This window comes from Pelophylax lessonae (assembly GCF_965119305.1).
Source record: "Pelophylax lessonae genome assembly, chromosome: 4".
NCBI lineage: Eukaryota > Metazoa > Chordata > Amphibia > Anura > Ranidae > Pelophylax > Pelophylax lessonae.
Genome location: NC_138771.1, coordinates 269,462,884 through 269,488,228, shown reverse-complemented (window position 1 = coordinate 269,488,228; position 25,345 = coordinate 269,462,884). Strand labels below are relative to the sequence as shown.

The 25,345-nt window shown below is 40.9% G+C and overlaps 1 protein-coding gene across 4 annotated transcripts in view; it reads right to left on the bottom strand.

Annotated features, from left to right (window-relative positions):
* Window positions 1–1,080: 1,080 nt before the first annotated feature.
* The window catches only part of TBC1D30 (TBC1 domain family member 30), a 162,302-nt gene continuing 138,037 nt past the window's right edge, over window positions 1,081–25,345 (bottom strand). For 2 of the 4 annotated variants that reach the window (XM_082252864.1, XM_082252866.1), the window contains 7 exons: window positions 22,653–22,821; window positions 17,737–17,842; window positions 15,796–15,908; window positions 14,373–14,509; window positions 11,280–11,480; window positions 9,885–9,944; window positions 1,081–2,974 (listed from right to left, as the gene is read on the bottom strand). In XM_082252864.1, the coding sequence (XP_082108990.1) occupies window positions 2,214–2,974; window positions 9,885–9,944; window positions 11,280–11,480; window positions 14,373–14,509; window positions 15,796–15,908; window positions 17,737–17,842; window positions 22,653–22,821 (1,547 nt within the window). In that variant the 3' untranslated portion in view covers window positions 1,081–2,213. The remainder of the gene's footprint in view (window positions 2,975–9,884; window positions 9,945–11,279; window positions 11,481–14,372; window positions 14,510–15,795; window positions 15,909–17,736; window positions 17,843–22,652; window positions 22,822–25,345) is intronic. The other 2 variants (XM_082252865.1, XM_082252867.1) reach the window with 1 other exon arrangement.

Genomic DNA, 25,345 nt, shown 5'->3' with positions numbered 1-25,345 from the left:
CATATGTACTGCAGAGCACCGAACGGGAATTTAATTTCATTGTTTTAGTATTAAACTGTATATTCTATACTGCCTGGAATGTTGATCCGCAGGATCAAACCAATATACAGTAATCCCCCGCTACATCGCGGTTCAGTTTTTGCGGTCCCGGTAATTCGCGTTTTTTTTTGTAATGTTATTTTACTATATAAATCATTAAAAATGAAAGATTTTTGTGTTTTTCATAGCTCTTGCTTTGTCTCTAAGTATCTTTTATGTGTTTAAATGAGTTTCTATTGTTTTAAAAGTGTGTTTAAAGACCTTAAAATGCTTCTACACGTACAGGGACAGTAAAAAAATCATGCCTACAATGCATTTTAATAGGGTTTTTCTATTTTGCGGAATTTCACTTTTCGCGGCTGGGTCCGGAACGTAACCCCCGCAATGGAGGGGGGTTTACTGTAGTCATATGTACAGTAGATCACCTATTATATGCTGTACATTCGATTCTGAAAATTAATTTAATGGATGTATAATGAACTTCCAGAACTCATGTAACAAAACCATACACTTTATGATTGCAGGTTCACTTTTGTGCACTAAAATATTGACTAAAAATAGCACAAATGTGCTGTTCATCATTTAACAAGTATCAAAATAGACAAGATGAAAGTTAATTGACTACCATCGTAAAATTACACATTATACAATGCAGTTTAGGTGTTTATTACTGAAAAAGAAAGCTATGAAACATCACAATATTTTAAACTTTCACTTTGCATTAATCACCATTTTAGAGAACCCTTGCTATCTGGCACTTTATAAATAAGTGATATTTGGGAAACAACAAAACAAATAAATGAAAGGACATTTCACACAAAGACTTAAAGTAAAAGGATTGGTCTAGGTGTGAGCTTTCTAAGAAAACAAAGACAAACATAGCAGCACAGTCAATCAAGATACCAGAAAGAAAATCTTTTGCGTAAAATAGCTGAAGAACAAGGCAACACAAGATGCAAATCAAGCATGCATAACTTGAGCATTCGGGTGGAAATTACTCCTATTTTTAAATAACCACATTTCCCTGGCCTTGTCTAATACAAACTGTGGTAATTTCCATGCAACTATACAAACTTTTAAGAAAAAAAGTTAGATCATCTTGGGACAATTCTAATTAAACGAATTTGCATAGCCACATTGCAAAATACAAGTACTCAATAATAATATATACTGTATTCAGCTGCTTTGTTACACTGCAATCATTATTTTGTGCCCTATTCACAACATTTAGGTAATAATTGAAGTGCTACAGGTTGAATGCAAAGGATCCCTTAAGTCTATGCATGCACTGAAATTTGGCACTCAGAACTGAACTTGGCAAACAGTACATTCTGTAAAATGCTAATATTTCTGATAACATGTCTTTAGGGAATAGAAAATGAAGAGGTTTGCTGGATGACAAATATATATAGAGAAGCACAATTTAGACACCAAGTTGCACAGGTAGGCTTCTAACTACCCAGTCTTGAATAGGATCAGTTACTCTCTTTAAGACCTCAAACTGGACCTCATGCATGGGTTTTGCAATTGCAGTGAGTGCCATTATGGCTGTAATTAAATGTATTTAAGTTATTTAACCCTTCTCAAATAATCACCTCCATTGGCTTGACTCTGCATTTCCCTGTTATGCCAATTCTAGAGATTCCTCCTGTTTCTCTAAATTTCAGCAGGATAACTCTACTGGAATTCACAAGTAAAATTAATAATTGCCAAGACATGCTGCAGAACAAACCAGCTTGTAACTTAGCCCTAAAACTGAAATCATTTTACTGTAAAGGCTCATAGTCTGACACCACAGTTGAGACTTCCCTAGAACTTTCCACCAGTGAGTAAAGACTAATTGGCTTTTAGCACTCTGAACTGAATAGAATCGCTGCAGAAACTGTAAGAGGAAAAAACATTTAAATAAATAGGTCAATTAGCATAGTTTATCAATGTAAAATAATTAAACAAATACCACATTGTTATCGTCATACAAAATCTAGGATCATTTTCTAGATTTGTACCACACAATCATAACAGGACCACCTTTAACACCAGAGCACAGATCTGTACAACATTTTCAGAAATTCCATCCATGAAACTTTTTCATGAAAGCGATGGCAGAACAAGAGAGGAATTCAAATAAAAAAAAAAGAAGAAGAGTCTGTCAGAAAGAAAGTGCTAATGCTAAACTATCGTTTCTTGCTCCCTGTAGTGCCATTTGAAGGCTTGTTGAAACTTTTGCTCATATGTGGAAAATTTACTGTTGGGGTTCTATTGTTTGGCCCATATAACCCTAGATTCCTAGCGGCAGTAGACTTTCTTAGTGGCTTAACGCTTGGGAAAGGGGTGAAAACTTGTCCCCTTGGGGATTTTGATAAAGTTCCACTTTCACTGGAGGAGCTATTAGAATCAGAAGGTGTTTGCTGTACAGACTGGATTATCTCAGACTTGTCCTTAGTTTCATCAGTGGAGCTCAGCTCCAATGCTTCTAATTTGCTCTGTACAACAGTCACGTTTGCATTTTCATCTTGGAAAACAGGCTCTGGAGAGTGTCCATCAACCTTCATAACTGTCCTGTCTGAGCCTTTTTCTTCTTCTGTTACTGAATCAGCATTCTCGGCAATGTCCTCGCTTTCTTTGGCGGCATCAATCTGATCCTTTGGGACTTCATTTTGCTCCTCTATAAGCCCAATTGTATCCCCATAGCCAAGCTGACTTTTTGCCCTTGCAATGTTCTTTCTATGAACTCTGATGTGGGTTCGCCATGGAGAATTCAGCTTGCCTTTGGCTTCTTCATTGGGTAAGATCATAGACTTGGAGGTTGGTAACTGCACTACAGTGTTTTTAGAAGACCTGTTTACTTGCTTCAACTTCTTTCCAAGTAACAGATGGTTTATAACAGGGGAATTATTAACCTGAGATGGCAATATACTGCTCACAGGACCTTTATCTAAAATGAAGGGAAAAAAAAAAAAAAAGAAAGAAAAGAATATAAATGGATTTTTGTAAAATCTTACCGTAAAATCCTTTTCTCTTAGCTCATTGACAGACGTAGTCCTCGGTGATACAGCACCTTCGGGTTATGTTGCCTCCACAGGAGTAGGACTAGACAGGAAATAAAATGCTCTGGCCACACCCTAGGGGCAGTCCCAGAGGGTATATCCTCTCTCCCTCTGCCTCAGCAAATCAGTTATGTCATAAAAGCAGTCTTTAGAGAATTTAACCCAACCCAACTCAAAAAAACAGAGGGGCGGGTACTACGTCTGTCAATGAGCTAAGAGAAAAGGATTTTACGGTATGATTTTACAAAAATCAATTTTTCTCTATCGCTCATTGACAGACGTAGTCCTCGGTGATACAGCACCTTCGGGAAGTCCCAGAGCAGTATCACAAATGAGGGGTGGGAAAATGGAAATCAAATCCAAATCTAGAAGGCCCAACCGGTGCCAACTAGAAGTTTACAATGCTCATCCTTAATGATGAGACTCAAAAAAAAAAAAAATTTTCAAACAGAAAAAAACCCTCGAGGTAGACCACCGGTCTCCTCAAATTGCGGCCTGCAAAACCTTGCGGCCAAATGAGGCATCCGCCGATGCCATCACATCAATTTTATAAAATTTTGTAAAGGTATGTACCGACGACCAGGTGGCCGCTTTACATACCTGGACCACTGACGCCTGATAGCAAAAGGCCCAGGAAGAACTGAGCGCTCAAGTGAAGTGCGCCCTAACAGGGAACGGAGGATTCCGACCCTTAATAGAATAAGCCTGTACCACCGTCTGACTGATCCATGTAGATATGGTCGCGGCAGACACAGGCAACCCCCTTCAAGGGCTATCCGTGATCACAAAAAGTGAGTCCGTCTTACGAAAACCACTTTAGGAAGGAAGGATGGATTCGGAAGAAGAACCACCTTATCCCTATGAACCACCAGATCTGGGGAACGACAGGATAATGCGGCCAGTTCTGACACCCTGCGTAGAGAAGTAATGGCCACCAAGAAGGCCACCTTCTGGGAATGTAAGCAAGGGAATCTCCCTAATATCTTCAAAGAGAAGTTTCTGAAGAACCGACCACACTAAATTAAGATACCAGGCGGTAAGGGTGCGCGCACTGGCGGAGCGAGATGTCGCACCCCCTGGATGAAATTCCGCACCAAGGAATGATTAGCCAAAGGTTTCTTGAAAGAAGATTGCTAACGCCGAAAACCTGACCCTTGATCGTGCTCAAGGATAGTTTCTGCTCAACCCCTTGTTGCAGACAGACCAAAATTCGGGTCACCGAATAGGTATGTGGGGAAAATCCAATAGATTCACACCATGCAATATAAGACTTCCATGTGCTGGAAGTCGCTTTCCTTGCTTTAACTGGAGGTAGGAATAACTGAAGCTGACACTCCCTTGTCCTTCAGTACCTGGGTCTCAATGGCCAGGCCATTAAGCCAGCGACTGTAAAGCAAGATGGAAGATCGGTCCCTGAGACCGCAAATCCTCCCTGAGAGGAAGTCTCCAAGGAGCGTCCGCGACTAGCCTCGCCAAGTCGGCGTACCAGGCTTGACGAGGTCAATCCAGAATTTCCAGAATAACTGGAATTCCCTCCACCTCTATCCTGCGAAGAAGTTCCCGCAGCAACTTGAGAGGATGGAAGGCATGCCGTAGCTGATACTGCCCCCACGGGGCGATCAGCGTTTCTGCTGCGTCCGCTAGAGGATCGTGGCGCGAGCTACAAACCTCCGCACCTTCCTGTTAGGCCAAGGTGCCAACAGATCCACATCCGGGATGTCCCAATGAAGGGACAGCTAGGGAAAAAACCTCTGGATGAAGAGGCCATATGCGATTGGATCCGAATCGGGCTGCTCTAGAGCTGCTCGATCCAGTAAATCAGACAAAATCTGATCGCTCTCAATTCCGATACCCTTATTGGTAATCTGGATACTATCGGAAGAAATGACTTCCCCTGGTTGAGCATCGGAGACTTCCTGGTCCGCTCGCTCAACCGGATCCGATTGTCCAGGGAATCGGAATTCTGATTCCATTAAAAAAGAATCTCCTTCAGGAGAATTCGGGTATGAGACTGGGTATACGGTACTGCCTCTAAGAAGGCCACCATCAGTCCCAGCCAATTGACGGACAGCAACATCCGAATCGTTGACTGAACCTTCTGGAGTTTCCCAGCAAGGAGAAACTCTCTTGCCCAGGATGTATCCAACCTTAGGCCCAGATAGTTCAGTCTCCTGGTGGGAACCAGGGATGATCTTTGGGAAAGCGAAAAAATGCTGATGTCCTGCGATGATGGGGATATAAAGATAGGCATCCTATATGTCTATGGACGCCAGGAAATCTCTTTTATGCAGGGAGGCCACCACTGTACGGATGGACTCTATTTCTTCCCAAGTCCAGATTTGGACGCACCTTGCCCTCTTTCCTGGGCATTGTGAATAGGTTCGAATAGAACCCCTGAAACCGTTCAATGTTAGAAGGGCAGAATCGCACCGGTGGAAGTGATCGAAACTCGATCCTGTGTCCTCCAGAAACCGGTGAAGACCTCCCCCCCCCCACCCCAGAGATGGGTAGGGGCGCATCAGGCTATATTCTTCAGGCTTGGCTGAGCCGGACTCTTTGTTTACCCGACCAGCGCCCTTTGAAACCCCTCTAAAGGGGCTTTGGAGGGTTTCGCCTTATCGCCCGCCCTTGCGGAACGAACAACTCTATATGAGCAGAAAAGGAAGGTCCTCGTTAGTTACGAGGTCTTTTTATCCTAACAGTCTGTGGCAAGACAGCAGGTGGTACCGTCTATCCTATAAAGAGGAATTCCTCAAACGGATAGCACCTAGCCATGCGTTTGGAAATAACAGGGGTTCGTTTCAAAACGACCCCATTTGGGTAAAGGAAAATCCTTCGCCCTTTTGGTAGGCTAACAAGTACCAAAAAGGAATCTCAGTCTCAGCTACCTCTGCCGGTGTAACCTCAAGACTAAAGGTTTCCCGGACGGACACAACTAGTGCATCCACCACTCTTGTGCTATGGCAGAGGCAGAAACGTGCTCCTCACTGCTGAGGAGATATTACCTGAGACAACAGCCCCCTAAGAGGGACCTGCAACTGCATTGACCAGTTCCGAATCCGTATCTGAAGTATCTGATAAACAATAGGGGTAGGCGGGGGTCGCTACTTGACCCCCGTCCCTGACAGGCCACCTCCACCCGGGATACCAAAGACTCCAAAATTGCCGATAATGCATTAAAAACAAGTGGGGTACTGGAGGGTCCTGCGGCCACCTTGAGGGGATCAGGTGGGGATACCTATGCGGCAGGGTCAATGATTATACAAGACACTTGCCAGCGACAAAAAATGACAAAGTAAAAAAAAAAAAAAAAAACTTTTTTTTTTTTTTTTTTTTTTTCTGTGTCCCCCAGTCGCAACAGCGCCCCTCAGTGTTACCTGCCTTTTTGGACCCCACAGAGAGAGAGACAGACCCCAAGGCTCATCCCTGCAAGTTTTCATCAGCTTGCTCAGTGCTTGTCTTGTTACAGACAGGAAGTCTTTGGCCCTATTTCCTGGGTAAAAGAGGCGGCTCCGCCCCTTAACACGCCTGCCGGCTCCTCCCCCTGGCTCCATGAGGTGTTTGAGTCACCTCAAACATGGCCGCCCCCATGCTGGAGACACGAGGCTACACCAAAATGGCGGCCTCGTGCGATCTACCAGACAATGGCAGCGGCCTGCACAGAATAGCGGCATGTCTGCAGAAGGATCTCGGCATCACCACCCTTCACCCTCATGGTGGTCAGCGTGGTCGGAGGTACCGGACCCTAGCGGGCCATATGCGGTCCGCTGCTTAGCTGGAGGAATGATCTGGAATGCAGTATACATGTATAGACATCGCCCTGTGGCTACTGACAGGTAGGATACCTTATACTATCACAGTAAAGTTCTAGTACTGCCACTGACTACAATCATTTACACATCTTTACAATTAGATTGTCAGCTCCCAAACCAAGCCTCCTGGCTTCTTGTACACAAAAATCACACTCAATTAGGGGGATCTGTGACATGTTGTAGGATAGAGGGGAACCCATCCTTACCCTTACAGAGAGGGGCCCGCGTTCACCACAAGACCCGTCAGGGGGAAAGGGGGAACATACTACTCACCATACCGGAACCAGGCGGGCGCCAACTCCTGACAGTACCCCTCTCCACCGAGGTAGGAGGGCTGTCGACCAATACGGGCGCCGTGACTCATGGTCTTTGGCGTTTCAGCGAGACGTTTAACTCGCAGGGTCAGTCCCCGTCCAGTGGGACTATGTCGCGGCCGACCCAGCGCGGAGCTATGGCCTGCACGCGCTCGTAGGCTGAACTGGGGTGACCACTGGATCTCAACATCCAGCCCGTCGCCCAGTTCAGCTTTCTTGCTTGAAGATCTCACAGGAACACTGGAGAAAAAAAGCTGTCTTAAAAAATTATTTTCTAAGAAAAAAATCCTGCCAGGACCAAAGATCCCAGCAAGGTATCTAGGTCCTTACTCCTGACTAGACAGAAAAAAACTGATTTGCTGAGGCAGAGGGAGAGAGGATATACCCTCTGGGACTGCCCCTAGGGTGTGGCCAGAGCATTTTATTTCCTGTCTAGTCCTACTCCTGTGGAGGCAACATAACCCGAAGGTGCTGTATCACCGAGGACTACGTCTGTCAATGAGCGATAGAGAAAAGAATTTTAACCACAGAAACAGTTTCATTCATCAACACTAGGCATCACAGTTAACCTGGACATTATCCTTTCACAGAAAATTGAATAGTGAATAAGTAAAGCTGGCCATACACTAGCAGAATATCATTACAAAATTTTCGTTTTCAGAACATTATTGTATTATTTTGTAGTTATTAGTTGGGTCAAATCGACATTGGTTTTCAACCATAGTGATGAAAAAAATCAAAGGAGCAGGATCAAATTTCTAAAAGTAAATGCTTTTTGTTCAGGAAAGTCCATTAAATCCAAAATCAAATGCTAGAAGCAAATAAAAGCAACATTTTCCAGTACTTTCAATTGACATTAAGTCTTCGAAATGGACTGACCAGAATCTGAATGTTTACTCGGAAATTCACTAGTGTAGCGCCAACTTCCAGTATACCAGGCTGAAATGGTTAAAGGCCATTTGGACTTTCAACAAAAATGTGTTCAACCCTCCCTCTAGTGGAGGCATGCCAAACTGCAGGGATCGCTAGTTCCACCAGCAAATTCAACCTCATTGGAGCACTTTAAGCTGCTCTGCCATTTTCAGCAAAAAACGTTGCCGTGGGTACAGAACCCTCTTGCTTTTAGCGGGTTCATAAAAAAGGAGGCATGTTATGTTTAAAAAAAAAAAGCTTTAGCCCTTTCAGAGCTTATTTTCCATTGCCGTGAGCAGCAATTAGCTGGGGTCTAAATAATGCAACACTTCAGGTTCAGCATCAGCCCCGCAGTGGAGGTGATTTCATAAATAAAATTTTCTTTTTTTTTTTTGCAGCTGGAAATCCTTCTCTACCTTCTCCCATTCATAACTGGTTATCATTATCAGATACAAACAATATGCTCTTATTTAATTATAGTGACAAGATACTTTATTATTAAACATGTAACGTATACAACATCCCTTACCGCTATGACTAGATTATACAGAACTTTAGGTAGAGTATAAACACTTCACCAAGTTGAAGAAAAGGAAAGATTTAACAAATATATATGAACAAAAAGATATCCAACAAAAGTTTTTGATTCGATTTTTTAAATGAAAAACCATCACCAATCAGTGAAACATTGCTGCAGACAAAATTACTTAACCAGACACTGCATTTAACATAAAAGAAAGTTGAGGCATGAATTAAGTATGGGGGTTGCCACAGCTGACCTCCATAAAATGCTGCTGTCTGGCTTCATTACTTTAAAGTCACAGATCGAAAACAAGCATGCTGTAAAGGAGTGTCAGAATTCCTCATCTCTCGTTTTAGGTCTGTGGCTCAGAAAGAAGAAAATAATCAGCATTACAACCAGGAAACTAGCATTCTCGAATGGAGGGGTCAGAAATGGCAGCCCTAACTATTCTCTCATGATAGCTGTATTTTAAGCAATTGAATTTTAAATGTCCATGTAGTATTGAGAAGAAACATATAGGCAGTAAGATAGTAATTTAGTGTTTTAAAGGGTTGATTTACAATAAAACATGCATGGTAATTCTTAATGTAGCAGATACACCCTCAGAGTTACAAGTGAACAGCTGTGTAATATTAGCTGGCATCCATGATTTTTTTGCCAATGGGTAGGTACTGTATCTCTAGAGGCATGAACCAGGAAAGCAGCCAGACATTCCCGGAACTGGTCTTATCTCAGGGGAATGATAAATAATGTTAACAAAAAATGAATAACTATGCACCCCTTCCAATAAATTAAAGAATTATTGGCTTCTTTCTTCACGTGATAGTCGTTGTCTGGCTGAGACAAAACTTACCACATCAGCCAATGTCTCATGTCTATGGATCCCTCAACTTGCAGCAAGTCTTTGACTTTGGCTATAGTCTAAGACTGCAATTATTCCTCCCTCTGTTTTGGTCTAAATACAAGTACCTGTATCATGAGACCCCCTGAACATTAGTCAACTAAAAGTATGTAACCCAAGAAGAAAATAGACCAAGAAGTGGTCCACAGCCAGACTGATCTGATCATCCAGGTGCTCTGTAGAGACATTATTATCTACAATGTACATATGCATTCATGTATGGGCTAAACTGAGTTTTCGATTGTAGGTAACAATCACGATGCTTCATTAAAGGATGACCGTGCATGTTAGAAACAGAAAACAAAACCTCCATAAAATAGGAACTTTTTTAAATACCATTATTCAGCTGATCCCTGGGATCAAACAAAATCCCAGGATCCCTTTCTTCTTCGAGTCCTAAGTTTACAGAAAAAACAAAATACAACGTGCATTAATGAATATTTAAAAAAATAGGCTCACTTTGCCACAGTTTGCTTTTAAGGCATCAGCTTTGCAGGTATGGATAAATGCAAACATACAGTATACTATATGTATACATCACAAAAGGATTCTGTCAGGATAGTAATATGGGAGCTGCCATTGACAACTTTGGAGGTGCAAGATTTGGTGCAGTTTTACTTATTCTTGCTGCCCCAGCTATTGGGTGATTGACTTGGAACAAGCATGTGTGTATCAGGTGCCAGAAGAATTTTTGAATCCTATCACTTAGTACCCAGTGTTAGTGGCCATCATCCCGATAGACAAGATACAAAGAGGGTATCCCCAATGGTTTGGGACTTTAAATGCCACTAAAACACTGAAAGAAATATGCAAGAAGGTACTTAAAATTCAATTTTATTATACATAGAAACAACCAACAATAACTAATTGTACATGATTATATATACCCAACAACCAGCTGGATATACACAGAATTAAAATTGCATGCAAAGACAGACCAGTATCCGTACAGAAGACTCCTAGGTACCATTGGTGGAGAGAACCGGACCGGACCCTTCCGGTTCTCTCCACCAATGGTACCTAGGAGTCTTCTGTACGGATACTGGTCTGTCTTTGCATGCAATTTTAATTCTGTGTAAATCCAGCTGGTTGTTGGATATATAGAATCATGTACAATTAGTTATTGTTGTTTTTTTCTATGTATGATAAAATTGAATGTTAAATACCTTATTGCATATTTCTTTCAGTGTTTTAGTGGCATTTAAAGTCCCAAACCATTGGGGGTACCCTCTTTGTATCAGGTGCCAGAAAACCAGATATGCATATTCTTTTTCTGAGTTCATAAAGCATGGATCTGGGTGACAGCCTTGTATCTTGTATCTTAAAAGAAAAATCATCAATGGCAGTTCCAATATTGCTACTGACTGGTTCCTTCTAAATGGCTCTTGTGTGCTTATCATAACTAGAATAGTGGCAAAATGTATAAGTGAAAGTATTAGTGATACTTGGGTAGAATTGTAAAACGTTTTCGCACAATATCCTTATTAGTTGTAATTTTGTTTTTGCAAAAAGTTTTTTTTACAATTACAAGCATATATTGAAATCTACATGCTATCGGAGACAAAAATTGGTTGCAACTTGCAGTGGGGTTCATTACAAAAAGAAGCTGATAATTACCTGGTCACTATTACAACTATTTCATTTCTTTTCCTGTAAAATCTGTAAGATCTATAAAAATTCTACAAGGTTCTCCACTACAAGAAATCAACGCGGTCAAACTACATTTTTTACCTGCTCTTATGTAGACCTGGTTAATCTGCTGCAGCTGCCTCTTCTTAATCCTGGAGTACTGTTGTTTTAGGGCATTGATGTCAGTGGTCATGCGCTCCATCATCATACTATTAAATACAGCATGATATTCTCCACGATACGAGTCAATTGCACCTGGGCTGAGCTCTGCAATGTTGCCAAGTTTCTGCTCTTCTTTATGCTCTGGAAAAAACAAAGACAATGTTAAAGTGATACTATGCCTTAAGAGAAAAAAACCTTCTGTGTGCAGCAGCCCCCCCCCAAAACTTACCTGAGCCCTATTTTGATCCAGCGATGTTGCCTCGGCTGTCCGGGACTCCCCCTCCTGATTGGCTGTCAATGGAAGTCAGTGAGTCAATGAGGAGAGGGGGGCGGGGCTAGGCTGCGGCTCCATGTCTGAATGGACACACAGAGCAGCGGCTCGGCTCTGATGCTCCCCATAGCAAGCTGCTTGCTGGGGGGGTACTCGGCAAGAGGGAGGGGCCAGGAGCACCAAAAGAGGGCACCACAGTGGTGTAGTGGTTAGCACTTTCACCTAGCAGCAAGAGGGTCGCTGGTTCAAATCCCAACCACGACACTACCTGCCTGGAGTTTGCATGTTCTCCCTGTGCCTGCGTGGGTTTCCTCCGGGTACTCCGGTTTCCTCCTACTCTCCAAAGACATGCTGGTAGGTTAATTGGATCCTGTATAAAATTGGCCCTACTATGTATGTATAAATGTCAGTTAGGGACCTTAGATTGTAAGCTCCCTAAGGGCGGGGATTGATGTGAATTTGTAATGTATATGTAAAGTGCTGCGTAAATTGACAGCGCTATATAAGAACCTGAAATAAATAAATAAATAAATAAGAGGGACCCGAGAAGTGGAGGATCTGGGCTGCTCTGTGCAAAACCACTGCACTGAACAGGTAATATAACATGTTTGTTAAGTTTAAACAAAAAAAACATGAGACTTTAATATCACTTTAAATTGTGGATATTATAACATGAAACTAATGAGACCCTATGTGCAGAGATTAGCAAGATGCTATGAGTTATAACTTATACCTATAACAATGTGTAATACTGCCCTAGGCTGGTCCACCCTTACTCCCCCAATTAACAGGTGCCTGTTCAGCTCATTACTGAAGAAATAAAATTATGTAAATGTAGCACCCTACAGGTAGGTGCTAGGTAAATGTATAGTGGGCTTTGTCTGCCTAACAGCAGGGCCATGATTTCTTTTGGTAGGGTGTCATGGCTTCCACGTGTGTCTGCTGAAGGGGGAGTCTCCCCACTGGCTCTGTGAGAGGCTTCTCATAGGGCAGTGGAGGAAACCCAATCAGGGATACATTCAGGCTTGTAACTACCCCAGAAGGCAGATTCTGTGGCAAAGGATTCTGGGAGTGGGTATAAGTTTGAGGGAGGGCATGACTCATGGTCTTTGGCGGGAAGCAGAGTCCCAGGAGAAGGAGGACGGCTGTCTATACTCTCTGTCAGAGGAATCGGATGTCTCGGGTGCTGCCTGAGAATCCAGAGAGTGCTGAGTTGAGCTAAGGGGGATCCCGTGTGCCGAGAACCAGCGGAGAGCGAGAGGGGTCCAATACCAGGAAGGCCTACACAGGTCGTGAGTACTGAGAATTTCCTCTGGGGGTCTGCCTAGAGTCAGTGAGGACCACTCTGGAGAAGGTTCTAGGATCCAAGTGTTAGCTAGCGGTAAAGGGGGTACCTAGTCAGAGGACACTGAAGTGATAGAGGTGGTATCTAGGTTGAGAACCCTGAAGTGGTAAAGGGGGCACCTGCAGTTTGGGCCCTGAAGAGTTAATGCACAGTGTGAGTGCATCAGTTGAGAGTTGCAGCCATACAGGAATACACAGCAAGCTACCTCAAGCCAGGGCAAGGCTGGAGAGGAGTAGTACGTGACTTTGCACTGCAAGCAGTGTCAGATGTTCAATGTTCCACAGTCCTGGATCTTCTAGACTTAAGTTGGAGTTCCAGCACAGCTTTCCGAGATACAGTGTGTTTAAAGCGTTAGTAAGCGTTGGCTAGCGTCGGCTGGCGTTAAGACAGCGCTAACGGGCACTTTTGCTACAAAAGTCCCAGAATTGTACATAGTCGAGCCAAAGGAGTATCCCACTCATTCCCTTCTCCCATCCCCTAAAACTACAATAAAACAAAAAACAAAGATGCCGGAGTTGTCAATGTGTCAGTTCTCACACCCAGGGCCGCAGCTCACATGGGCTGGAGAGGTAACCGGTAACAATGGCAGACCCACATCAGGCCAAAGGCCTGGAAACCTTGCTACATATACATTCCAACTCAGCTGTGACATAACCCCCCCCCCCCATAGCTGCTAGCACACACTGTGAAATTACATTTAGAAAATGTAAAAAAAAAAAAAGTTTATTATTTGTGCCAGATACCACTTTTTATATGATATATCTGGACAAATATGGTAAACAGAGAGAAGAGTATCAGTCTGGATATATATTATTAACAAAGTGGTATCTGACCTCATCTATAGGTCTTTTAAAAGAATGAGCATATTTATAAAAATTTGAACAAAGGTCTTCGTGTAAGGAAAAAAATTTGAAGGTGGAAGAAATTGCACGGAAAATTGAAAGCGTGTGAGTGCATGAAGAAGTTATATATTGAATTAAAGGTGTGGAATTATCATTGAGAGAAACTTTTCGAAAAACACGGTTCTATTTTATATATTAATTTGTGGGACTATTATTGACTTTATTCAACAGATATTAGGAGAAAATTGAGCACAGCACAAAGCAAGTTTGTTATTACTTAAGGCTACATATAAAAGATTATGGATGACCACACTTTGGTAAAAACTTTTTTATTGCAATATAGCAATAAAATCTCATGCAATACAGCAGAAGTGGGACCCCTTACACATTTCATGCCATAGAGAGCTTAATTATGGAGAAAACTCTATGAATTAATTTTCTCACCAGAAATGAGCAAAGGGACGGAGTCTCCTCCCTGCCCACTTCTGTTGAAATATACTGTAGCTTTTACTGTCACATTGCTGGTATTTAATAATGTTTATGTGCTTTATTTTTAAAAGGGATTGTTAGCTTACCCTTTATTTGTTTCTGGTACCTCTGCAGTTCTGGGGCTAAAAGTCCACTAAATGGGCCAAGGCATCCAACAGAATTGGCATTTATGTCTTCATCTTCGTCATTTTCTTCATCGCTGTCTCGCATTTTGCTTGGCCGCCTAAAATAATAAGGAGTAATACATGCTAGATCGGATTTATTCAATATTTTCTTTACACACTTATTCTTGCTAAAAATGTTTAAATAACTAAAGCCTTTATTTAATAATTACATTTTGAACAAGCTGAACTCTAAAATACTGGATCACATCAAGCCTCTCGTGTTCATTTTTAGTTTAAGCATTACAGGTGCTCAGAATACCATGCACATGGATATGCAGATATGTTCAGAGTTGGAATGCCATGCCCCAACCTTTCTGATCTCCTAAACCTCAGTTTGCTGAGGGTGCCAATTACAGTAATGAGCCAATATTGCAGATGTATAGACAAACAGTGTAATCACTCTGCCAAGGTATGTAGGTTATATACACAAATTACTTGTCCTATTTCTTAAAATAGTATTAAATGCAATTTTTTTTTTTTTTTTAAATAGCACATTGCTAACACTCGATATGTGTGTATATACACTTCTCAAGCTCTCGGCATACCACTGCGGGCTGATGGTCTCCGAGCACCATTTTTCTAAAACTTTTGGGAAGGGAAGTGTGTGCCTTGAGTATCCCACATTAACAGTTTAGAAAGCACACCACATGTGCAAGGGTGGGAGTTAGAGAAGTGGCTAACTATCTTATGCTTTGGAAACATTTAGCATCTGCAAGTGCCAGTTGAAAGTGTGCACGCAAGGTGGCTCCATAGAACCCTACAAGAGAAAAGAGCCACCCTCAATCAGTATATCACTAGGAGGATCAACTGATACAGTCACAAAGGAACTCTTAGCAAGGTCAAGAAGGAGCATTTGCAGCAGAATTTGAAAAAGAGGAATAATATCACATTAATATTACTTTAAACAGTACAATTTTTGCCCTTATTGAAACATCTGAAGGGTTCCAGTTAAGGTATATTTTCACAGCCACAATTACCTTCCACATTTTGCACCCAAATAGTAACAGTAATTTACTTTCTTGTACAGATATATGGGTCACTCTACCAGAAATCGGCATAATATGCTTAGGATAGCAAAGATAATTTTGTCATCCAAAATTCTGTACAACATGGTTGATTCCTCCACTGCTGTCTATCCAGGAAATTCATTGACCCTTTCAGCAACATTGTTTTGAAGATACATTTTCTCTTGATCACTAAAGCTTGATGCTTGTATCCTTTAATGAGTGTAGCATAGAACATAAGTCATCTGCATAGCTTAAGTCTGCCATTTTTCCTGTTAGACCATACTAACACATACACGTCCCTTATATGGTGTGAAGCACAAAATATCATAACTACATACCCAGAGAACGAAGCAGACTTAACAGGCGCTGGGAAAGGCGTGATGTTATAAGTGTACTTCTCCCTCAGCTCTGCAAGTTGTGGAAATGGGAAAGGAGCCATGGAGTAAACAGTCTAGAGAAAGCAAAGGCAAATATTACTTGGGAAAAAAATGCATTGCTGGCATCTTAAATGATATAAATACACACTATATATATATATATATATATATATATATATATATATATATATATATATATATATACATACATACATACATACATACACACACACACACACATATTCATTGATGTATAATATTAAGAATATTAAACACACACATACTTGCTCCTTTATACCAGCAATAAATCACCGAATGCGGTTTATTTGAAACCTACTTGTAGAAGCTACATAAAACAGATGATTCTGTTCTAACACACCAAAAATCTCAACTATTAACATACTGTATAACCAGAAATTTCATAAAGAGACAAATTAATACAGGCTGGTACTCAAGAGGTTAAAGTGAAGAGAAACCAGTAAACTGAACCAAGAGGTAGTAAGTAGAGTGATCATCCTGGCTGTGCAGTGTGGCAGAAGCATGTAAGACGCAAGGCTTGCTGTATAGAATTATTTGTTTATCATTTGGTCTGCCACATGATTTGTGTTTCAACTGTGTTTTTAATGGGTCTGCATGAGATTACACTAAACAAGAAAACTGTGCCTGTCAATTAAAGACAAAAGCAAAAGGTTTGCTTTGATCACCTATTTAACCTCAGCATATGCCTATCTTCCTTTGCTCCCCCATTTCTACATTCAGCACAAAAAGCCAAAGAAAATATGTATGGATAAGCATGTGACTCTCTCAATGTGACAGCAATAGGACAATCAGAGCTGTCACACTTGGAGCCCACAGCCCTGAGTAAGCGACTTGTAGCTGACACGTTGGATAGATGGATAACTGGATAACCTGTTGCTTTGTCCAGAATGAGACTTTTGCAATAAAGTGGAATCTGCTGGCCCATTTTTAAAGCAGTGGAAGTATGGCAATTTTTTACTAGCAGCCACTGGTGACGAGGGAGTAGGGGGGGGGGGGGTGCATAAACAGAGGAGAGTGGTAGTGCGCCTGTTTTTCCGGTATAATTTGCTGTCAGTTTGACATCCTCCTGACAAGAATGCTTACAGCAGCCTCCCTAATAATGGAGCCTGCAATCACTGACTGCAAGGCTCGATTTAAAGATACATTGTAACAATACATTTATTTTTCATTTAGAGCTTTTATATAGAGATCAAATTATGCTATGTTTTAAGTACCAGTAACCTTGTAAATAAAAAAATATATATTTTTATTTTTAAAAACAAAATGTTCCTATTTATTCTTAAGAAAGCGTGCGTTTTACTGCAACTCAATTTTGATGGACCCCCAAGCCTTTTCATTCTTTTTTGTATTAAAAAAAAATGTATAAAACTTTACCCTGCTTTGTACCAGAAGCAGGATTTAATTTAGTGTTATTATAAAAAGGGAAAATAAAATGTCCCCTTTTATTGACAGGAATACAAATTTTACAAATTTCACTGGTTAAACTGGGGGAAAAGTTTAATACAAAATACATATTGGAAGAGGATTCTTGTATGTTCACAAAAAACAGCATATGGATCACTTGGGTATCTTGTGTAATGACAAAGATATTACCAAATCAATAGGCCCACCAGCTAAAATGTAAAAATAAATCAAGTGTTTACAGCTGTAAGAGCTGGAGTTACACTTTAAGTTCTGGTATAAAATAACGAAATTCAGGATGGTGCAATTATTATCAATTGTAATTATCAATTGCAGTAGACCAGCAGACCCTGGTTTGTTTGTAGTATGGTCTGCTTCAAAGAAAGATCACATTTTGGTAGTGCACAAACTGTCAAACGGGAACTCAGAAATGGAAAAACAACATGGATTCTCATTATTTACCTGCATCAGTTCATGACTGTCTATCAAATTGTCTTCAAGCATCTCCTGCGTCAGTTTGCCCATCATACTGTAGAATTCATCTGCATCCTGGCAACACTCAATTTGCCTGAAAGAGACACAATTACTTTGTTATGCAACATCAGGATACACTGTCCATCCAATCCTAAGTAACTTCTTGCCCCCCACATCCCAGCCACTACCTCTCCAAATTCTACTTTTCAGGGGATTGCAAGATGTGGATACCAGAACAGATTAAGGTACTTGCATTAGCAGCATTTAAACATTTATTGATTCATTTTAATAATTGTATTTTTTGGTGTTTTTTTAAATTTGCCCAAAGTTCATCTTTAAAAAAGTAAGAAATACAAAAATGAATACACAAAAGTGTATATAAACCTAAAATGAAGTTTCAGTATATGTGGCATCATTCTTCACTCTTGCAAAGTTAACTAACCCTTACCTGGACATTCTGCCAATAACCATAATTTCTGTTGCAGGCTGACAATGCTGAGCCACTACCTCACAATTAGCAGCACCATTGTCAGCCTGGTGTGTAAACTCTATGGACTATTGGGATGTCCATATAATAGACTTGATGAGCAGCCCAAAAGCCAAATGATGTTGGGCACACACCATAGTGACAATGCTGCTCTGGACTGCAAAGCCAAGAATTAGCATTTTCAGCCAACAACAGAAAGTGCGGTTAATGGAATTATCATCAGGTAACAAACTTTGGCATAGGATCAAAAAGATGCAAAGCCTTTTTAGTTTTGGATAGAGTAAAATACATTTAAAACCCCTGTAAATTTATTTGTTGCCGTCTTTGTCTCATTAGGCAGATGTTTCACTTTCATACTGACACAGACAGCAAACAAAACTTGATAAAGGATCTAACCATTCCTTATTTTATCCAAAGAAAGGAATGCAATTCCAGAAATCTCCCTACCCCTGAATCGGCCAAACCAGGGTGGCCGAAGGCCATTAGCCCAAACCGCCAATACCTTGTCATGTCCAAAAAAGGCCTAAATAAAACCAACATCACCATCTAAGACCTGACCTCCATGCCATTTCATAAAGTGTAAAGCACACCTAACTGTATGTCCCAGGTGTTTGTCAGCATTTCCTTCCCCCCTTATTCCAACTAACTGATGGCTCAGACAGGGTCTTCCAAATGGCATCCCTCTCACTCTGGAAGGATCATATTTAATTGTAGGGTGACCAGACGTCTCCGGTTTCCGAGGACACTGTCCCCGGACCAAGTCTGTCCCTGGTTCTGTCCCCGACACTGATGTGTGCAGCGGTGGGGGGAGTTACAAGCACCGATCTCCCTTTCGGGCTTTCAATGAAGCAGCTGACAGCCGCTTCTCCTCCTCTCCCTCCTGCGGCTGTCAGCTGCTTTATTGAAACCCACACAGGGAGATCGGTGCTTGTAACTCCCCCAGCCACTGCACAGATCATCCCTGAATGCCCATCAAATGCCCCTAATCTCTGGGCCCGCCCCCTTCTCTGGCTCCCCGGGTCCTCCTCCGGCTTCTCTTTTCGGCTTCACGTGTCCTCCTCCAGGTCCCCCCTCTCGTCCTGGATCTGTCAGGTTGAAGAGTGGAGGAAGGAGCTGGTAAATATGTCATTTACCAGCTCCTTCCTTTTCTGAATGAGCAGAGTAAACAGGGTTTACGATGCTTCAGTTTATGAATGAATATGAGCCTATGTCCACTGTGCATTCATCTTCATTGCAGCTGAGGCTGCAGAGAAAGTGATTGGGGAATCTGTGTCCTCAGTCCCTTTCTCTGTCTCAAAGGCGAGATGTCAGGGGTCTGTTTAGACCCCTGATATCTCACCTAAGCCCCCCAACAGGGCTAATATAAAAAAAGAAGGAACTGTAATAAATAAATATTTAAAAATTACATTGTAAATATAATAAAATAAAAATAACACTGACACCGTCCACTCCCCCGTCCACCAAAAAAAAAAAAAAAGCACTGTAAAAAAAAAAGAAAAAAAAAAAAAAACCACACACACACACACCAAAAAATATATAAAAATTGTAAAAAATAAATAAATAAAATTTAAAAACTATCGACACCAACCACTTCTCTACTGACACCATCCACTGCCCTACTGATATGATCCACTGCCAACCTCCTCCCCCAAAAAAAGAATTGTGGAAAAAAAAAAAAAGAGACAAATTAAAATTGTAAAAAATTAAATATATTTGTAAAAAAAATGCATAAATAAAAAAAAAGAAAAAAAACCTACTGATACTGGACGAAATGTGAGAAATAACGTACATATCATACAATCATTCCATAAACACATACCACATATACTGCATAAATCATTTTTAGGAAATTATGCTCATAAAATAGTTTACCATTTGCAATTAAAAAAATAAATAAATAAATATGTCCCCGGATTTCATTTTAAAAATCTGGTTACCTTAATTTATGGGCACTGCAAGATCCATGAAATACCCCTTTCCTCCACAGAGGTAGTATAACAAATACCAGGATCATGCAGGACCAGCTACCAAGCTCCAGGAATTTGAGGGGTGCTGAAGACCAAAAAACAGATTCTAAATGCTTAAGATAAATAAGAACTAAAATATCAGGGGAGCATGGCTGAACTTGAGAGATGCAGGAAACGGCCAAAAACCTGAAGCTACAGCTGGAAGGAGAAAAAGCACCAGGAGCTGCAGGCAAAGTCACAGAGGATGCTGAAGGAAAATGATCATCAGCTGCATGAGCTGGAATAGAGTAAAAGCCAGGCCCTAGAGAAACTGACAGAGCACTGGGAGACTAAACTACATAATAGGTGTCCCAAACTGCAGCAGGTCCAGGAGGAAGCCTGACAACACCACAGAGATTTTGTAGACATGATAAAGCAGATAAAAGGGGATGAAGACCAAGAGATCCAAGATGTGAAAGTAAAAATATGGGGTTCTGTCTGTGGGAGGAGAAGGAAACTGAACTGCATCGAAGGAGGGAAAATGGATTTTTGAGGCAGATCAGCAAGAAGATCTCAATGAAGGACATTGAGAAGTGGCCAAAAATATTGAAACTATGAACTGGAACAGCAGGGTGTGATTATGTCTCTGGAGGACATCCAGGATCTGAAGAGAGAGATCAGGCGAAGGATGACAAGGAAAAGAGACTTTGTGAGCTGGGAAAGAAGAATCAGGAACTGGAGAAATGTAAAAATTGTTCTGGATGATAAAACAAGGAGTTAGATAGACTGAAACCAGGGAAAATCAGATCAAAGAGATGAAAGAGCAGTTTCAGGGGATGGAAGCTGAGCTGCAACACTACCACAAGCAAAACAGCCAGCTGGACCTCAAAACCATCGAGCTGAAACAAAAACGAATGCCTCGTACACTCGTATCGATTATTGGCCAGGAATTTTCGGCTTGTTAGTATGATGCTTTCGACAACCGACTCAGACTTTTCAGCCGAATAAAATCTGGTGTGCAGGCTATAAAATTTTTGTTGGCCGTCAACACAACGGCCGATTTTCCGTCAGTCAGTACAGATTTCGGCAGACAAAAATCTGATGAGCAAGACTGGGCATGCTCAGAGTAGAAAAAACACACAGAAAGTAAACCAGCACATGACATCACTTCTGAAGTCGATTTTTGTTGGCCGAGAAAATTCGTGTGCAGTCTAGGCACATTCAAACCAACAAAACACAACTCTGGACAAAAGTCGGACGTTCGGTCGGCCGATAATCGTTGCGTGTGTACGAGGCATAAGGCTCCGTTCACATGTTGGCGTTTTAGGGCGTTTTTGGGGAGTTTTTTTGCTCTAGGATCAGCTCTCAAAACGCCCAACAAGACAAATCCTATTCATTTCAATGGCCCCTGTTCACATCTGAGCGTTTTGACGCTGTGAGCAAAACGCCCAACGCTCAAAAAAGTACATGAGCTTCTTTTTGGGCAGATTACAGGCATTTTCCATTGGTCTCTATTCAATCTAAAAATGCCTGCACAAAAAACGCCTGTAAAAACGCCTGTAAATCGCGGTAAAAAACGCGCGGAAAAAACGCTACGCTCAGGTGTGAATGTAGCCCAAACGCTACAGACTGTCAGATGCAGAGAGAGCATAACATTAAAGCGGTCTTAAAATTCAACACACATCTGCATAAATGTGTCAGACCTATTAAAGAACCCAAAAAAACTGAAGGATAGCACCCTGGAGTTTTACACTAAATATGTACAGAAGGGTAACACAGTGGAGATTATGGCTGTAGACCCTGACTTCCACCAGGACTGCACCCATCACAAGGAGCACCCGGAGGGCAGATTAAACAAATTACAGAATCATTTTGTGAAAGACAAAGATCCATCACATAAACAATGAAGGTAAATGCCGCACTGATTAAACAAATGAATGGATTATGATAGGAGCTGAAAGTCAGCCATAAGATGGTGCATGACCTGGAGGTGGCTTGTAATTTGGACTGCAAGAGTAGCCTCACAGATTCCAAAACAACATCGATAGGTGGCCAGTTGTCAGGGGTCCTATAACCAAACACCAAGGAGGGAACTGCAAAAACTACAGAGAGGCAAAAATGGGAGTTCAAATGACTGACATTTATTACATTTACAGTAGGGATCCAACCCCAATCAATAAGTAGATTATCGTCAATGACAGCCTGATGAGACCAATTCCAAATTCTCAGATTATATTAAACAGTGAACACACACACACAGAGCCCCCATTTCTTTCCTTCCCTCCTTTTTTTGTTCTCTACCTTTCCCTTCCCAATTTCTGCATCTCTCTACCCACTCTTACTTATCCTCTTTTGTATGTTTCGATTGACACATACCTCAAATAATAAAGAGTTCACAAAAAAAAAAACTGCATTAAAAAAGGATATTAAGTGTTTTAATTATTTTGATTTTGCAAATGAGCCAAACTTACTCTCCCAGCTTTGCCCAAATTGCCAGTGCCACCCTTAGAATGATCTCTGAACCTTCGAAGAACACAGAGTCCCAGATCTTCAGAACAGTGTGATTCGGAAGACAAGTTGCAAATAAAGTCAAGAACCATTGCATCGTGAAGACATTCGTAAGTGGGGGCTCATAACCTCCTGAAAGGTATAAAGAAAGCATTTTAGAGTTCTAAAAAATTTAAAACATTTTTTGATTTTATGTAGACTTATCTGCATGCCTGTTTTCTGTAACATATGGGAAACCCAATTTCATATTTGGGCAAATTAGCGGTTTTGTTGATTTACTTTGAAAGTTAATACAGTGATACCTCAGTTCACGAACGCTTCTATTCACGAACAACTCGGTTCACGAACAGAAAAGTTCATAAAAATATGCTCCGGTTCACGAACTCCGCTTCGGTTCACGAATTTTAATTTTAATGCTATTTCCAGGCTGTCACATGGTCGTGACTTCCTGTAGGAAGATCTTGGAGAGAAGAAGAGACACAGAAAGTATTGTGAGTACTGTGAAGACACTTTTTGCTTTTTGGTGTGCTTTTTAGCACATACAATACTGTACTTACTGTATTGTATTTCACAGCCTCCCACCTGCCTTCCTCCATGCCAGAAGTCATCAAAAGCAAGGTGAGTGTTCTCTCTTTATACATTACTATACTGTACTAATGTGTATTGTCATTGTCATATTTTTGTGCTTCAAAAACCAAAAAAAAAAAAAAAAAAAAAAGGTCAGAACGGATTAACCGGATTGACATTGAACCCTATGGGAAAATGTGCCTCGGTTCACAACCAATTCGGTTTGCCATTCACGAATTAAGTTTGTGAACCAAGGTATCACTTGTACAACCTCAGCAGAGATCAACCTTAAAGCAGTATTAAACCCAAAAGCAAACATTTATTGTATAGCAGCTTACCAAATCTTAGTCTAAAGAACAAATGCAGTCTTTTCATCTCTTTTTCTTTGATTTTTATCTGGTGATCTAGCCAGCAAATCAGTTTTTTTTTCTTTCAAAAGAACAAGCTGTCCTGCAGATGTAGCAGTTACAGGAATAGGACAAACCATTTAACATGACGTCCAAAGGTCCCACCACAATAAACTATTGATTTCATACAAAAAGATAAAATCTCTGCAAGTGGTCTTCCCCTACCTCTCCTGCTTTGTCGTCTTGGGACGCCAGGATTGATGCTGCATTGCCCCTGTACAAGTTGACATCGATTAACTGTGGCTACCCTTTGAAATTTGACAAGGTGTGGTCGTTGTGGATCTCTTAGTAGGGTGAATCTGTGTGCCCCCTCCCCTTCACCATGTTCCCCTGATTGTAGTATCCTGTGGTTCCCCCCCCCCCCCCCATTGGAATGGGCCCATTGGGAATATAAAGTATTCTTACACATATTGTCCAATTGCTTCACTGCTTGATTATGGCTTGAATATTGTCTACCCTTTTATTTATTATTGCTCATTTTATTGTGATACATCATGTCATACAGTTTATGTTTCCAATGTTTCTTTTTTTTTCATATACCCTGTATTGCTACTCCTTAAATAAAGCAATCCTGATTGTTAAAAAAAAATACATTGAAATGGGTGCTTGCAATGGTCAGCATTTATTTATGAACAACATTTGTTCCGAAAACAACAAAACTGTTGCTGCAACTGCTTAAAAAGCATTATCTGGAATTTGGCATCAGTGTGTTAGTATATCTAAATCTAATAGTACAAACACTCCTCTCCCCCAACAATGATTGGTAAGCTGCTACTTATTGCATTTTTGGTTTTGGGCTCATTACCACTTTAACAAGAAATATTTCTGCAAAACTGAATGCACAGTTCCTTTTTTTTTAAATTAAATATGAATTAGTGACAACATGTAAGTGAATAAGTGATAAGTAGTGCATGCAAGACAAAATGGATCCTTTTCTCAACTAAAAGCTTTTGCAAAGAAAGGTTTGGAAAACCCTTAAAAAAAAATAGAAATAAAGTTAGCTGGGTAGTAGACGCAATAACAAAGTGCAAGTAAAGGCAACACTTTTTTGTTTTTTTAAGAGCAGCGAAGGGTTAAGCCCTTTGTTCATTTTAATTTGTAAACTATTTGGAACTACCTAGATTCGCCCAGATAAGATGAGGATCTCATGTATGTGTATGTCTATATGAATGAGCCTAGGCTTTGGCAGCATGTCCTCAGATTTATGTTGCACAGAGAACTTTATTAATAACCACTAAAACCAATACCAAAGATCTATTATAGAGATACAATTGCTTTTGTTTTTTTATTTTTTCACAGATTTAACAGGCTTTTATTTGTCGCTGATGAACAAACAGTGTAAAGCTTTTTTCATTAATTAACTCCGAAAAATATCTTGTATGCAATTCAAGCATATGACTTCATGGAGCCAGAAATATCCATCAGACTTGTCTGCATTAATGGAGATACAAGTCACCAGGGTTTTTCCAAGTCATTAAGACGAACTCCAAATTCTTTGAAATGAATCATGCATTTATAAAAAGTACCCACTAATGAAAAAGAAAAAATATGAAGGATGTTTAAGTCCCGGTTCACATTGGTGCGATGCGGGAACCCTACGAAACCACTGCGGGTTCCTGGATTGCACCCGACTCAACAAATGCGAACAGCAGGGAGCATCAATGCAAAGTTAATGACACCCC